This window comes from Rutidosis leptorrhynchoides, chromosome 4 (assembly GCF_046630445.1).
Source record: "Rutidosis leptorrhynchoides isolate AG116_Rl617_1_P2 chromosome 4, CSIRO_AGI_Rlap_v1, whole genome shotgun sequence".
Classification (NCBI taxonomy): Eukaryota; Viridiplantae; Streptophyta; class Magnoliopsida; order Asterales; family Asteraceae; genus Rutidosis; species Rutidosis leptorrhynchoides.
The window spans coordinates 644743584-644761029 of NC_092336.1; the positions used below are offsets into that span (position 1 = coordinate 644743584).

The 17446-nt window shown below is 32.9% G+C and overlaps 1 protein-coding gene and 1 long non-coding RNA gene across 3 annotated transcripts; one reads left to right on the forward strand and one right to left on the reverse strand.

Moving 5' to 3' along the window:
* Positions 1-2333: 2333 nt before the first annotated feature.
* On the reverse strand, positions 2334-3892 carry LOC139904373 (uncharacterized). The gene is made up of 5 exons (XR_011778763.1): positions 3477-3892; positions 3195-3240; positions 3003-3027; positions 2779-2829; positions 2334-2565 (listed from the first exon to the last, which is right to left on the reverse strand). It is a non-coding gene; the product is annotated as an uncharacterized lncRNA (long non-coding RNA).
* Positions 3893-12937: 9045 nt separating this feature from the next.
* Positions 12938-17221, forward strand: LOC139904375 (protein Brevis radix-like 4). Of its 2 annotated transcripts, none has more exons than XM_071886309.1 (5): positions 12938-13048; positions 13173-13600; positions 16247-16409; positions 16516-16895; positions 17041-17221. In XM_071886309.1, the coding sequence occupies exons 1-5, from the start codon at positions 12938-12940 to the stop codon at positions 17117-17119; spliced, it is 1161 nt and encodes a 386-aa protein (XP_071742410.1). In that variant the 3' UTR covers positions 17120-17221. The 2 variants fall into 2 exon arrangements, with proteins under 2 accessions (XP_071742410.1, XP_071742411.1); XM_071886310.1 differs by having other exon boundaries at positions 16995-17046.
* The last annotated feature ends 225 nt before the right edge of the window (positions 17222-17446 follow it).

Sequence of the window (17446 nt, forward strand, 5' to 3'; positions counted from 1 at the left end):
GTGAAACGCAAAGTACAAGATATTAAATAGTACGAAAGGACGTTCGAAAATCCGGAACCGGGGCCAGAGTCAACTCTCAACGCTCGACGCAACGGACTAAAAATTATAAGTCAACTATGCACATGAATATAACATAATATATAATTAATTCTTAAAATTATATATATATTATATTATATATTAAAAATGTCGGCAAACTAGAAAACAAGAACATGTGAGCTGATCCAGCTGGCCATGCGATCGCATGGCCAGGATGCCCATATTTCATACGATCGCATGAGCCTAAAAGGCTGGCCACATCTATAAATTTCGCAGTTTTTGGTCGAATGTTTGACATCTTTTTCTATCCTCTCTATCTCTCACGTAATATATATATATATATATATATATATATATATATATATATATATATATATATATATATATATATATATATAATTTATAATTTTAATTTTAATTTAATAATAATAAGGGTATGTTAGCGAATGTTGTAAGTGTGTAAGTCGAAATTCTGTCAGTGTAACGCTACGCTATTATTAATCATTGTAAGTTATGTTTAACCTTTTTAAATTAATGTCTCATAGCTAAGCTATTATTATGCTTATTTAAGCCAAAATAATCATAATGTTGGGCTAAATATTAAGATTGGGTAATTGGGCTTTGTACCATAATTGGGGTTTGGACAAAAGAACGACACTTGTGGAAATTAGACTATGGGCTATTAATGATTTTTATATTTTTTTAATTGAATGATAGTTCGTTAATTTAATATAAAAATTACAATTGGACGTACCTATAAATAACCACATACACTCGATCGGACACGATGGACGGGATATTTATAAGTACTAATAATCGTTCATTTAACCGGACACGGGAATGGATTAATAGTTAATGGACTTATTAAAACAGGGGTGAATTACATACATAGAAAATTGATGTAATTATAGTTTAAGTCCCCAATTAGTTGGAATATTTGACTTCGGATATAAGAGTAATTTGACGAGGATACTCGCACTTTATATTTATGACTGATGGACTCTTATGGACAAAAACCAGATGGACATATCGAATAATCCAGGACAAAGGACAATTAACCCATAGTAATAAACTAAAATCAACACGTCAAACATCATGATTATGAAAGTTTAAATAAGCATAATTCCTTTATTTCATATTTCATCGCACTTTTATTTACTGTCATTTTATTTAATTGCACTTTTAATTATCGTACTTTTTAATTATCGCAATTTTATTATCATTTTATTTATCGCAATTTTATTTATCGCACTTTAATTATTGTCATTTACTTTACGCTTTAAATTAATTTATATTTATTTTTAATATTTTACATTAGGTTTTAACTGCGACTAAAAGTTTTAAAATCGACAAACCGGTCATTAAACGGTAAAAACCCCTTTTAAAATAATAATACTACTTATATATATATATATATATATATATATATATATATATATATATATATATATATATATATATATATATATATATATAGTTTTAAAAATATAGCGTTAAACTTGGCTAGATCCCTGTGGAACGAACCAGACTTACTAAAAACTACACTACTGTACGATTAAGTACACTGCCTATAAGTGTTGTAGCAAGGTTTATGTATATCCACTCTATAAATAAATAAATAACTTGTGTAAAATTGTATCGTATTTAACAGTATTTCCCAGTAAAATATAAGCTATTTCGTATACACCTCTATGCACATCACTTACCCTCTCGTTGTTGATTTTTTTTTTTTTTTTTTTTTTTTTTATAGATTTGCATGGATGCGGTGGCTCGGGTAAGCGGGAACTAGTGGACTCGCGTAGTTGCTTTAGAAGGCTTGCTTTTGGATTGATTAGGATTTGGTAGCGTATCCCCAATCGTCATGCTCGGCTTTTATCTTGTGATTAAATTCATGTGGTCGGAACATGTATTTTGTACTTAAAGGGGTAATTTGTGCATATGTGGGCCCGATGTCGTAAAACTTATTTTATTATTGGAACGTGTTAGTTTTAACGAGTATTAAATGTTGTGTAAACCGTTTCGTCTAAAAGTGTCGGGAAGTCGAAGATCATTAAACGAAAAATTGAAAATCCGGATAGAAGCTGCCAGGCCTTGTGCGCGCAGCGCACTAGGAGTGGTGCGCTCAGCGCACCCTACTGTTATAAAAAAAAAATTTATTCCGCGTTTTTGGTTAGTTAACGGGTTGGGTTGTTACACTTGAGGACCCCTAGCTTCGAGTACCTATAATAATTAACATAAGTATTGCATGACTTGATTACCTACCGAAAAACAACGAATATCAAAATTTACCAAAATAAAGCACAAAACGTAATAATTCATGTGGTGAAATATGCCAATGAGCAAAAACTTTAAAAAATAAGCATTCATTCCAAACAAGAACACCAACCTGAATAACATCTGAAGAGTCAATGACTTTGTAAAGCTCAGCCATATACGTTTACTTTGACCCTTTTCAAACATGTTATGGCGAACTAAATCATTGAATCCATCCCGGTTTTCCTCCGTTTGCAGCACCACCACATTTTTCTTCAAATGCATATACAAAGTTGGCACACAAATTAGTGAAAGTTCTAATTACCAAGTAACAAATAAGTTACAAAAAAGCAGCAATGACTTTGTTAACAGAGATAAAATTCTTTTGGTGTTAAATGTAACCACAATTGCTACTACGATGTCCAAAATATACCTATACATATAAATGCTTAAAATATATACTGAAAGAAAGATGAAGCTAATTACCTTGAGAACCACTGGCCATATTGAGTAATGCCCTATTGAGAACCACTGGCCCTATTGAGTAATGCATTCAAGTCCAATAAAAAAGAAAAACGTAAATTCAAACATCCGACAATATATATATATATATATATATATATATATATATATATATATATATATATATATATATATATATAAAATCAAAAAGCAATTATAAAAATCAAGTAACAAATATAAAAACTTACCAAACAACCGTGTAGTATGTAATACCTGAAATAACAACATTCATGAACAACACATAAAAATTAATCTGTATCTAATAAATACGCACAAAACTGAGATTTTAAGAAACAAACTAACGCAGCTATTGAAACAAATAGACTTATAAAAAGATGAACATAATCAAAAAGTTAAAAAAAAGGACAGACCAACATTACCTGTGAAATGTTACTTAACAGATAACAATCCAGTAATGCGTAAAACCTGAAACATAAATATAGATTATAGTGGTTTATAACACACATTTTTCTTTGAAGGATTTCATCGAATAGTTGGTGGGCACCAGAGATAAACATAGACTATAGCTTAAAACAATCATCAAATTCAACAAATGGTAGAAAGAATCAGTGAATCATAGCACTCAATTAATCACAATAAGAATTCGACAACATCAAAATTTAAAAACGCATAAACAAATCCAAATTCAAAAGAGAACGAACCTCTTCCTTTACCAAGCTTTATCTCTATAGGTGAACATCTCTTGTGAACCCTAATTTCTTGGCAAACCTAATCTGATTTGATTTTTGATGAATCGATCCTGATTTTTGCTCGTGATTTATGATCATAGTACATTGAGAAAAACTTTGTTCGATAGTGATTGTTGCCTTCGATGATCATTTAGCAATTGATTAATCATGAAAAATCTACCCGCTATCCTTGTACAATAACGATTGATACGATGGAAATCAACCCGCTGACCTAGTTCAATAGTGATTCTCGCCTTCGATTTTTGAAGATAATGGTCGTAGAAGAGGCGTAATTACAGATCCATCTCTAATGCGTGTTTTTAATCTGCTTCTTTGAAGATGGTGGTTGTATGTTCTTGAAGAGAGAATTCATTGTGTTTCAGACTGGAAATTAGGGTTTATGAGAATGGGGTGAAGTGAGTAAATGGCGTGACCCCTATTCCTAGCAGATACTCCCGTATTTTTTTTACTGGATCAAGGGTATGATGGGAAGTTTCATGTGAGTGAATTTAGTTATAAAGTTATGGGTTAATCCAATAGTTATCAAGTAAGGGCAATGGAGGTCATTTTTTTTTTATCTAAGAGTTCAAATTCAATAATGCTAAAAAAGTATAACTCAATTTTTCTTTTCTTTTCTTTTAATGTATAGTATAAATATAAATATAGATATAGATTCTTATTACTAATTATTATTTGAAGTGTAAATATTTAATCAGGTATAATGATATACTCTGTATTACATAATATTAGTCGACCACTATACCATGTTAAAGATATGAGTATTTTCTTTTCCTTTTTTTTCGATGACTAAGAGCACTCCAAATAGTATGTGCCCTTCTCACGTTGTCCTTTTAGCCCTCGAGGGCGCCACTAACAACAAGCTAGCCCTCACTTAGTCCCGATGTTTCGCTTTGCATTTCATCCTTATAAAGCACATTTCAGAACGAATGTATTTGAATAAATGTGATGTACGATTAGCTTTAATGTTGTAATTTTTTTAATTAAATAATATAGTGGGTCACAATTTTTTTAAGGAAGTATGTAATGGTTGAGAGTGATTTAATTTTAAGTTAAGTGTGATGAGAAAGTGCTAATGTGATGGTCACCATTGATGAAGAAGTGTGTGTTACTCCCTTCGTCCTAAAAAAAACTGTTCACCTTTCTATTTTTAGCTGTCCTAAAGTTATTCTCTTTCTTTAAATATCATTAAAGTTCCAATTATGTCATTTTTAGTTTTGGAAATTCAACTTTAAATGTATCAATTAATTTATCAGTTACACTTTTTACCTATATTAATTGAGGGCAAATCAGACAATTCATTTATATATTTTAAATCTAAAAAAAAAAAAAGTTAAACGGAACTGTTTTTTTGGACCGAGTGAGTAGAATGGTGTGAAATTGTTAAATAAAATGAAGAAGGAATCTATTTAATGGCGGAATTCAAGGAAAGAAATAAAAGTGGCTGAGCACCAACACAACATACATATACTTCACATATACATCTATCATATATTATTATTATTGCTACTCACGTACGAATCCTTTATTTATTCCTTTCATCTGAATTTCAATTCCTGTGTTTCTCACGTACGTCATTTTCCTTTCAAACATAAAATTTATCTAACTTACTAAAATGTTTGTAGGATTAATGTGCAAGGTACAACATATAACTATATGGCCAACCTCATTTGAGCCTTCGGGGTCACACACATATACACCGAGACGTCAAATAAAATATATATATAATGTATATATATTACTCAAGTAATAAAATAGTAAATCGAAATTAATTCATTTACTATTCATGTGAATAGTAAATGAAATGAAATTAATTAATTTACTATTCACATGAAAGTGACATGATTGAAATTATTAATTATAAGTTTCATAAACTACCCCTAAAGTATTTGAGAAATACGACTTTTTAAAATATAGCATTGTATTTGAAAATGATCTTGATTTCTTTTGATTTGCTTTTTACTATCAAACAAACGAATCTTGATTTCTTTTGATTTACTTTATGCTACCAAACAAATGGGATATATTATATATTCATATATGTGTATCATATTACGAAGTAATTTTTGAATCATTCTAATGCTTTCGATGAACTAAAAGGAAAAACACATATTACATATTTTGGGTTCATAATATTAATCAAAGGTTGATTGATTATTACTTGGGTTTGGACTAGCATCCATTGACGTTGTTTGAAGTGTAGTGTGGACTATCCAAAGAGACGGTCATATTTTTGATCGTAGGTTTCTCTCCTTCAATCAGTTTCTTCAAGAAAGGTATATCGTTTACTCATCTTATGATTTATATTCTTGACAATTATTATGGTGTAACTGGATTTTTGGGATCGTTAATCATGTGCATGTTTCATTAAATAAGTGAAAATTTAATCTTGTATAAATTTTGTTCATAAAATAATTAAAGATTATTATTTTAACTATCCGCTGCGTTAATCTGATTTGGTAAAAGTACACACGATTTTCCAACAGTGGTATCAGAGCCGCTTTTACACCATCTTAATTGTCGCGTGATTTTCTTTAAATTTAGCTTTGTGGTGAATTGGTAAAAGTCGAAACCTTTTTGCTTTTTAAAGTCAACGCGGTTGATTTAGACTTAACCTCATGACGCACAAATATGATTGAAAGAATATCACTATTTTAAATTGTAGATTTAATTGTTATGGCTTGAATATTTATTATAATTGTTGATTGTTATATTCCATGGTTATACACATGCATTGTAACCATGGACAAGCCATATATAGGTTTTAATAATGTAGTTATTAAAATTGTGATTGCATACATAGCCCGTAATGCCCCGACCTATGTGATTGTTGTGATTGTTGATTACGGCAATATTATATCATGTTGATTATTTATTTTATTAGAAAGGCCATTTTGAAGCCAAAGTTGTATTGTATTTATTTTTCATTTTCATAGTATTGTATTTCAGTTTATTTTAATTTGTAAAAGTACTAGTTTAGTTGTATTTTCAAATTTAAATAAATGTAACAAGATGAAAATTGAAGATAAAGATGCAACACGAAGTTTGACTTAGAAGATGGCGAACAGGTCAAGTTGACAACGATGGCGTTTGTCAAGTTTTCACTTGATTCTTGAATTAAGTGGGAGCTACGATATTACCCTTAGTTTGACCTCTTGATCCCATGTCGGCTCATGGGATTAAGCATAGGATTTTTTGGGCTAGGCTATGTGTGTGTGATGCATGGTTGTGTTTTATTTTACGCATTAATATTTAATGGTTGATTATAATATATGCTAAATGTTTTTGATGAAAACCTTAAATAAAACCGGTAACGAGTTTCAAATATTAAAATTAATGATTTTAAATGGTTAAATTCTAACGAGTTTAAAGTTAAATAATTTTGAGACTCAAATTATATATATATGTTTTTTGATGAAAACATTAACTAAAACTCTAAACGAGTTTCAAAGATTAAAATTGATGATTTTAAAATAAGTTAAACTCTAACGAGTTTAATGATAAATGATTTTGAAAGTCAAATAAAATATATGGACGACATCTTTTAAAACTGTTTTAAAACGATACACGTTTGTGTATTTGTTATTTTTATATCCTATAAATTAAATAACAAATTATATCACAAACATAATCGACATATACAATTGGTTAAAATGTTTTTTTAACTAGTAGTGTAGCGAATCTTGTGTGCATGCATTATTCGTTGACACAAACTTTTTACAAAATACCCGTCAAATTTAAGTCATGCCATCCAATGAGCTTGCAAACACTCCTCGTTATTTTTCTGATCTAGTGAGACTAGGCTGAATTATAGCCACGAGGTGGATTTTTCGATCTAGTGAGACTAGCGTGAATTTCCACTGTTTTCAAATTGGACGACTTAATCGTATTCACGGTGAGACCTGAGTTCGAGGCAAGGATGAGACAAACATGTTAGTAGATAATAGTGGTTTGTTGAACTACACATATCTCAAGGTCTCATAAAGATCTAAGAGTTGCACTTGTAATGCAATTGGTACCCGTTACCTACCAATAGACTCCATAACTGCTAGCTGATCAACAGATGTGGCTATGGAACCTCTATGTGGATCTTAGGCTTTCGTAAATTAATTGTTTTTTTTATAATATTATAAAAACTTGGGTAGTTAATTTATTAAAGCTCAATATCGAAAATACTAAATTGAATCTTATATCTATTGTAGATGTCAAATAATCAAGACGTAAACCAAAACACACTTCCTTCTTTGTTGGAGAAGGATAAACTCAATGTTCAAACTTCCTAGACTGACACTGCAACCTGAGAATTGTTCTCAAGCATACGTGGAAGTTGAACAAAATTTAGAACCCTTATTCATACTTCCTGTTGTGGCAGTTGCTGCTGCTTAGCAAAATTTCTATCGGATGTTGTTCGATGATCAGGAAGAAATATGATTGAAGGGTGAAAAAGAATAAGCCGAATATTTTGTGGAAGGAAAATGACAAATCATTTGCTAGGAAAAATATTCCACCTTCCAAGAAGGAAAGCCCAACAAAAGACGCCGAATGTTTCCATTGTGGAAAGGTTGGCAATTGGAGAAGGAAGTTGTCCTATCTTCCAATCTGAGCTGAGAAAAGGCAACGCTGGTGAGACTAGCAAATCAGGTATATTCCATAAATAGTTATATACTTCTTCTAGTGATTCCTATATCTTTGTTAACTGGTTGTGGCCTTCACACCTGTAACAATATGAAGGGAATGAGAAGAAGTAATATACTAAAGAAAGGCACACTGGATTTGCAAGTAGGCAAGGGGGATCAAGCTTTTGTTAAAGCTATTGGTACCTCTGAACTTACTTCTCTAAGTGGTCTTATTGTTTTGTTGGAACAATAGCATTATGCTCTCAATACTGCGAGCGACATAGTTTGAAAGATGCTAGTTTTGAACTTGCATTTACACACTTAGATATTTCAGTTTCTAAGGATAATATATTTATCTTAATACCTATCCACGTGATGGTATTTTTGAAATTGATATGCATAGTGTAATTTCAAATGAGAATTCTGTGTATACCTACATCGCCAAAGTCTTCAAGCAAGACTTGAATAAGACCTATCTATGACATTGTCATATGAGTCATATAAACAAACAATGCATTTCAAAACTCCAGTCTAATGGACTTTTGGAATCAATTGGCTCTGAGTCATTTGATGTATGCGAGTCATGTTTATGTGAAAAGATGACAAATGCTTCTTTCTCCGATTTAGGTAAAAGAGCTAAAGATCTTTTAGGACTAATACATACTGTTGTATGTAGCCCTTTAAGAACAATGTATAGATTTAGTTAATTTTACTTCATTACATTTACAGATGAGTATAGTAGCTATGATTATGTTCACTTGCTGAAACATAAACATACAACTATTTTACCATTCAAAAGTATTCCAAAATGAAGTAGATAATCAGCTTGGAAAGACCATTAAAGCACTTCGCTCCGATGGAGTAAGTGAGTTTATGAGTCAAGAGTTTTTGGACCACCTAAAGAATTGTGGGATTGTCTCATGGTTCACTCTACCTTACACACCACAACACGATGGTGTGTCTGAGTAAGAGGAATCAACTTTACTTGATATAGTTTGATTTATGATGAGTCTGATTTCTCTACTACCGTCTTTTAGGGATATGTATGAGAGTCTGCTGCAGGCATACTCAATGTGATTCCAACTATGAAGGTAGAAAAGACACCATATGAGTTATGGCATGGGAAGAATCCCAAGTTGTCTTATCTCAAATTCTGGGGTTGTGAAGCGTATGTGAAGCATGACACTTCAAACAAATTAGTACCCAGAACTATCCAATGTTACTTTATACGATACATAAAGGAAACAACAGGTTACTACTTTTACTACCAAGCTGAAGACAACGTGTTTTCTGCTCGGTCTGCTGAATTCCTAGAAAGAGATCTTCTCTTACAAGAAGTCAGTGGGAGTAAAGTAGATCTTGAAGAAATTCAAGTACTTTAAAGTAACATACCTTCAATAAGCACTAGCAATCCACACGTTGAAACTGAGCACACTGTTGGTAAGCCAGAACGTGTTACACCTGCACCTTATAGATCTAGTAGAGCTCATCGGCTTATGAGGTTTAATTATCTGATTAATTCAGATAAACCTCAACTAAGGGATTATGATGAACCCTCTAGCTGTGTGAGGCCATATCAGATTCTGAATCTGAAAATGACTAGATTCTATGAATACAGATATGCAGTCCATGAAGGATAATCAAGTATGAGACTTGATTGATCTTCTACCCAATTGTAAGACAATGAGGTAAAAATGGGTCTTCAAAGGAAGACTGATATGGACGGTAATGTAAACACTTTTAAAGCTCTATTGGTGACAAAAGGTTATGATGAAAGTTTTTCACTAGTCGGGAGCCCTAAAACAATTAGGATACTTATTGCCATGGTTACTTTTCATGATAATAAAATATGGCTAATGGATGTCAAAACCGTTTTCCTAAATGGCGACCTAAGCGAGGACGTATATATGGTTCAGCCGGAAGGGTTTATGAATCCTAAGCATCCTAATAAAGTATGCAAGCTTCTAAAATCCATTTATGGATAAAAGCAAGCATCCAAGAGCTAGAATCTTAAGTTTAATGAGAAAATCAATTCTCAAAACCAAGATAAGCTCTGAGTTTACATTAGAGCTAGTGGGAGCAGAGTAGTCTTCTTGATCTTATATGTTGATGACATATTACTTATTAGAAATAACATTCCAACTTGCAAGATGTCAAGTCTTGGCTTGGAAAATGTATTTCCATAAAGGATCTTGATGAAGCTACTTATATTATTAGAATGAGGATCTATACAATAGATCCAATTGGCTTATTGGTTTGAATCAAAGTACATACATTATCTTGCAGAGATTTAGCATGCAAAACTCCAAGCATGGAGCTTTGCCAATGCAAAAGGGCATAACCTTGAGAAAGTCTCAAAAGTCCTATCACAGTAGATGAGATGAGACAAATGAAATGTATCACATATGCTTCGGCTATATGATCCATTATGTATGCCATGATATGTACTATACTCGATGTTTCGTTAGTTTTGAGTTTGACGAGTCATTGTCAACATAATCCGGGTGAAGTACATTGGATTGTTGTTAAGAATATTCTTTAGTATTTGCATAGTACTAATGATATGTTCTTGGTTTACGGTGGTTTGGAAAAAGAGTTAAGTATTAAGTTTTATACTTATTCTAGTTTCCAAACTGATCAAGATGATTCTCGATCCAGTCACGTTGTTTCTTTGTCATGATGGGCAAGACATTTGATTGGAAGAGCTCTAGGCATAGCACTATTGAACAATCTACAACAAAAACAGAATACATTGTTGACTGAGAAGCTACTCAGAAAGCTGTCTGGGTAAGGAAGTTCGTTGTTATACTCAGAGTAGTACACAACATTTAATCTTCTATAATATGTACTGTGATAGTTCGAGTGTTAATATACTTTTGAAAGAATCACATGTATATAAAAGTATCCGGCACATTCTTCAAAAGTTTGACTACATTCATTAAGTCATTAAGAGGAATGATATTAGTATTCTTAAAGGTTCATACAAATGATAATGTGGCTGACCCGTTCACGAAGCCCATGATGCACAACAAGCATGATGATCATGCTAGTAATATTGGACTTCGTTATGCTGCTGATCTTTTTCATTTGTAATTTAATATTTGGATATTTTTGGAACATTAAGCAGTTTTATATTAATGAACTGACATACTTGATATGGTCGTTTTCATTTATATCACTGTGTTCTATATTAGCATGTTTAATCCATGAATAATTGTTGATTATTCAAAATCTCCATAATCGGTCATGTTATGGGAATAACATGAATTAAGATTAATGTGAAATTTTGGTTATATTCATTGATGATGAATAGTTAACTTGTTGAGACCAAAATTCATATGTATTCATTGATGATGAATATTGGAATGACCCAACCATGAGATGTCACTACATGGATCGTAGTCAGTAGTGAATCTTTTAGTGATTATGTCTTTGTGTCCTTAGACTTGAGATGCACGCCCGTCTTGATGAGTGTAGCATTGTATTTTGATATGGTTAAACGTTGTCCTGAATAAGGCTGTTATAAAGGCCATTATTGGGTATAATGTAAAGCTCGTGATAGACACGTGTATACAATATAGGATTTGTTCCTCTAAAATGTTTGGAGTTAGATACTTTTTGAGCTCCTCGATGAATGAATAAGATATTTGTGTGGCCGCACCCAGATGTAATTAAGATGATACTTAATTAATTTGGTGATCTAATTCAGTTCTAAGATCGATAAATAAAATTGTTAAACAAATGAGAATGACCGATGATCCATATCTCAAGTTTAACTAAAGTATCTGAAACAAAAGGACGAATGACATTTAACACTTACCATAAACAGTTTCGAGAAACTATCCTCACGTGAATTTGGGGACAATGACGTGTTGCTAGACGCTTGTCATTGTTTGTATAGTTACTTGGTGTTGTGCCATGCACAAGTGGGAGTCTGTAGGATTAATGTGCAAGGTACAACATATAACTATATGGCCAACCTCATTTGAGCCTTCGGGGTCACACACATATACACCGAGACGTCAAATAAAATATATATATAATGTATATATATTACTCAAGTAATAAAATAGTAAATCGAAATTAATTCATTTACTATTCATGTGAATAGTAAATGAAATGAAATTAATTAATTTACTATTCACATGAAAGTGATATGATTGAAATTATTAATTATAAGTTTCATAAACTACCCCTAAAGTATTTGAGAAATACGACTTTTTAAAATATAGCATTGTATTTGAAAATGATCTTGATTTCTTTTGATTTGCTTTTTACTATCAAACAAACGAATCTTGATTTCTTTTGATTTACTTTATGCTACCAAACAAATGGGATATATTATATATTCATATATGTGTATCATATTACGAAGTAATTTTTGAATCATTCTAATGCTTTCGATGAACTAAAAGGAAAAACACATATTACATATTTTGGGTTCATAATATTAATCAAAGGTTGATTGATTATTACTTGGGTTTGGACTAGCATCCATTGACGTTGTTTGAAGTATAGTGTGGACTATCCAAAGAGACGGTCATATTTTTGATCGTAGGTTTCTCTCCTTCAATCAGTTTCTTCAAGAAAGGTATATCGTTTACTCATCTTATGATTTATATTCTTGACAATTATTATGGTGTAACTGGATTTTTGGGATCGTTAATCATGTGCATGTTTCATTAAATAAGTGAAAATTTAATCTTGTATAAATTTTGTTCATAAAATAATTAAAGATTATTATTTTAACTATCCGCTACGTTAATCTGATTTGGTAAAAGTACACACGATTTTCCAACAATGTTAACTTGTGTCCCTCGTTCAAAACAACCTAATGATGACGATGAATCAAATCGCAATGGGGATACACTTGCCGCCGGTAAACAACCTATGAAAAGGTTCGGTTCTCAGGTACATCTTTTGAACCAATATGAATATGAATTAATAAAATTAGTTGATGTAACTTATTGAAATATATGTAGTGAGAGAGAGAGAGAGAAAATTGATTGATTGATTTTTCACAATAAATAAATAGATTAAGTACATGGCGCTAAAAGCGTCAGGAGCGTATCGAAGTTGCACTCCGTGTACGGCACACCCATCCATGATGATGATGACTTCACCACAGAAGCAGTTACAAAAGAGTAACGATGCGGAATCAGAATCATCGGCTTCAGTCTCCGAGCTGTTCAGGTGGTCTTACCGGCAAACTGGAAGCAAGAATTCGAGCTCTGGCAGAGTGTGGGGGAAGGAGATGGAAGCAAGGATAAAAGGCATATCAATAGGTGATATGACGGCAGGAACGCTATCGGTGTCGGGTAGCTGTGGTATTGATCCGCCGCCGGTGGTATTGATCCAAGAGATTGAACCTAAAAAGTGGGTTGCTCAGGTTGAACCAGGTGTTTTGATCACCTTTATTTCCTTGCCGCGTGGTGGTAACGATCTTAAACAAATCCGTTTCAGGTAATTAATAATAATTACAAATAATCCATTGTTAATTGCCCGTACATAATTTACTGCACCATATATATATAATATATAACTATAACTAATATATATATATATATATAATATATAACTAATATACTTGAAAGTTGAAAGTCGGTATAACGTTTTGCTTGTTCGTGTAAGCTTGATAATGACACTGTAGTGTTTGTTGCGCTGTAGTAAAAAACCTCCGTTACTCCGGTTTGTTTCGTTTTTTGAAAATTCGATTAAGTAGTCGGTCAACATTGGTTAATCGGTCAAAACCGGATTCGCTAATCAAAGTCGGTCAATGCCAAGATTGACAACATTTTAATATTAATTTAAACTTCTTTTAGAGTATTTGAATAAAATAATTGATTTTAGACAATTATGTTATTGTTTATGTTTATGTTTATGTTTATAGTTTTCTTCTATATTTACTCATATATCTTTAAAATTTATTTATTTAAATGTATAAAAAGTACAATCATATTAATCCTCGATTAATCTCCTAAATGTCGATTACTTCTTTCAAAGTAAGTTCTGACCGATTACTCTCCGAATAGCGAGTTTTTGCAACCTTGGTTTGTGGTAAAAGCGTAATTTTGCTTTTGTAAAAGAAAAAAATAAATTGTGATTTGACTTTTTATTTCAGAATTGATGGCTCTGAATCAATCTTTCACTTATTATGCTATTTGATTACCTCTTAATGGAATGATTCAACGTTGAATATTGAACCATTCAGCATTCTGCACGTTTGTTTATAACATCCGAAGACAAATGGTGTTGAATGGTGCATCATTCAGTGTTGAACCATATAGACAGTTAGTGATATGGACTACCTCGACGACTTTTGCAAATCACGAGTACTATATGGGTCAATAAATCACCCTAATGACTATTTCGGCAATTTGATACAAACGAGTGAACGACAGAGACTATCTCGGTAATTATGTCATAATCATTTAATGGATATTTATGTATCCATTTTAGATATTCAGCTTAGACCATGAATATTGCCGCATGATGAGTGATTTTTTGGAGCATCAGGCCTTCATCACGCTTGTAACCCGGCGTGATGGAGGAAAAGTTTTGCAATTACTTATTGATATCTATCTACTTTTGTATTAATTATTTCAGTTACTACAGATCATAGAAATGAAAGCAATGTTTTAGTATGGCCTAGCCAGGGGCGGAATATATAAGGGGCAGGGCGGGGCACCCGCCCCAGCTGAATTTTTTTTTTAAAAAAATTTTACACTAAAAAAAAAAATTTTACTAAAAAATGTTGGTGATTTTAGTGTCATCCAACTATCATTTTAGCTGATTGTGATTTACTAGAAAGCAGGAGTTGACTAGTGATACTTAACATGGGTTCGGTGAGTGCGGAGTGCAAGTCAATAAGAGTGAACTAGACACTGGCGCACGGTAATGGCGGGGGGTCCAAGGGGCAGAGCCCCTGGCTGGGGCAGCGCCCCGAAACAAAAACGTTTTGAGTGATACGTTTTAATGAAACGTTTAAATAAAACGTTTTTTCCCGCTCCTTTTTCAACCGTCATAACCATTCATTTGGTAACCGCCAAAACTGTTTTATATAATCAGTTTTGGGAAACTGCTTTCATATTCTTATTCAATTTTCACACATAACGAACACACAAATCTATTCACATAAATCGCGTTCTTCTTGTCTGGAAACGATTTGCATTTCTAGTCTTATCCCAATTGAAATTTCGTGTAACCCTAGACAAGGAGGGTCGAAATATTCAATTAGAAAAATGTTTCACGATTCTAGAAATATCCGGATTATCTGTTTACATACCCTGTTTCTAACAAAAAAATAAGGTTTTTTTTAGTGTTCGCCCCAGCTATCAATGAAAAATTCTAATAAATTTTTACACCCGCCGCATCTGTGGCCGGGTTCCAGTTCCGCCACTGAGCCTAGCTAATTAAACCTACAGGTGTGGTACTGTTTACGTACATCTACTTCAAATTGATGACAAACATGGCAACGCATATTCATGTTCATGTCATATAATTGATGTAAATCGATCACATTATATTATAAGAATACAATTTGTCAAAATCTATTTAACAGGTATGTATAGCATACTTTTATTTATTTAGTAACATCAAGGACCAGAAGTTGACTTCTATTTATAAATGTCATTAACTAGTTTTCGAACTCTCGCTTGGCGCTGGGGGTTCGATTTTTAATGTATTTTATTGTGTTTAGTTACGGAGCACGCGAATGAAAAATCAACATATATGATAAGTACCCTAAATATTTAGCGTTTTTTTAAAAGCGTCCGTTTTGCGTATAGTTAGTGACATTGTGTTCATAAAATTATTTTGAGTTTAAGGATGGTGTCGGAAAAATTTAACTCGTTGCGAGCGAGAAGATATGACCTGTTGTATATTTGAGTGGAGTTTATTTAAGATATTTTATGAAAATTTTGATTTGACGATTTAACCCCTGTGTTGGGGCCGATTTTAATTTTGAACAAAGTGTGGGGGGCTTTTGTGATCTTACTTGAAAGAAAGAAGGGAAAAGAAAAAAAGGAAAAAAAAAAGGTGAAAAGATGAAAATACCCTGAGACTATTCATAAGTTTTGTCTAATATGGTAATGGTAATTCTTATGGCAGCCGGGAAATGTTTAACCAGTGGCAAGCGCAAAGATGGTGGCAACAGAATTTCGAAAAGGTCATGGAACTTTACAATGTCCAGAAGTTAATTAATCGACAAGCGTTTCATCCCCTTCCAACAACTCTTAAATCAGAACACGATACTGCGCAGCTCGACTCAAGGGTATGTTGGTAAATAATAACCCCACGGCCTTTTTGGGTTTAGAAGCTTGTAGACGTAGTCACACTTTTTGATAAAATATGCATGGTTGATTTTGTTTATTTAACAGAGTTTAAAATTTGAATCTATTGGAAACAATCCTCTAAAACAAACTTTGAGTAAGGAAAGACAACTTGAGAACCAGGACTCAACCCTAATGAGTTCGGACTATGACTCGTCTACTCTCACAGCTACTCCAAAAGTATCAAGCATTAGTGGCACTAAAACGGAAACATCATCATCATCATCATCATCATCATCAATAATAGATGCCTCGGCCACAAGTGCTAGCTCATCAAAAGAGGTTGAGGCTGATCAATCAGGAGAGCGTTCCATCAGCAACGTTAGTGATGTTGATAATGAATGGGTTGAAGAAGATGAACCTGGAGTCTACATAACTATCAGACTTGTTCCAGGCGGCTCAAAGGAACTCAGACGTGTCAGATTCAGGTTAGTAGTAACAATCATGCTTATAATAATAATAATAACAATAACAATAATCAAAATTCTGAACTAAAAGTAACACATGATATGTATATATGTTACCAGATCATGTAGTTATTATGACAGTAATCGGCATGTTAAATGTATGTAGCCGTGAAAAATACGGAGAGGTGCACGCGAGACTCTGGTGGGAAGAGAACCGAGCAAGGGTGCACAAACAGTACTTGTGATTAATTGAAGAAATATACAGATTTTGAGGGATATGATTTTGGTTCCTAAACTTTGCCTTTTAATTGTTCTTTGCCTCTACATACATATGCATATATATGTTGTACCCTTTTATGTTGTATTCTTCGTGTTACAAGAGCAAAAGAATGTTTCAATGATACCACGGTTACACTTGTGTACTCGCAGGGTTAGAGGTCTCGGGTTCGAGCCTCGTCACCCGCTCTAAGAATTGAAATATATTCCTTGAAGGTGGCCCAAAGGGAAGGTTTTACCGACCCGCTCCGGGACTAAGATCCGGCCCGCCTGCCCCTCGGGATGGTTAAAGGGTC

Excerpts from the sequence above, each read along its gene's own strand:
- LOC139904375 (XM_071886309.1), top strand. The coding sequence starts at position 12,938 with ATGTTAACTTGTGTCCCTCGTTCAAAACAACCTAATGATGACGATGAA. Across the intron at positions 13,601-16,246 it reads CTTAAACAAATCCGTTTCAG|CCGGGAAATGTTTAACCAGT; the intron begins GTAATTAATAAT and ends TTCTTATGGCAG. Across the intron at positions 16,896-17,040 it reads CTCAGACGTGTCAGATTCAG|CCGTGAAAAATACGGAGAGG; the intron begins GTTAGTAGTAAC and ends AAATGTATGTAG.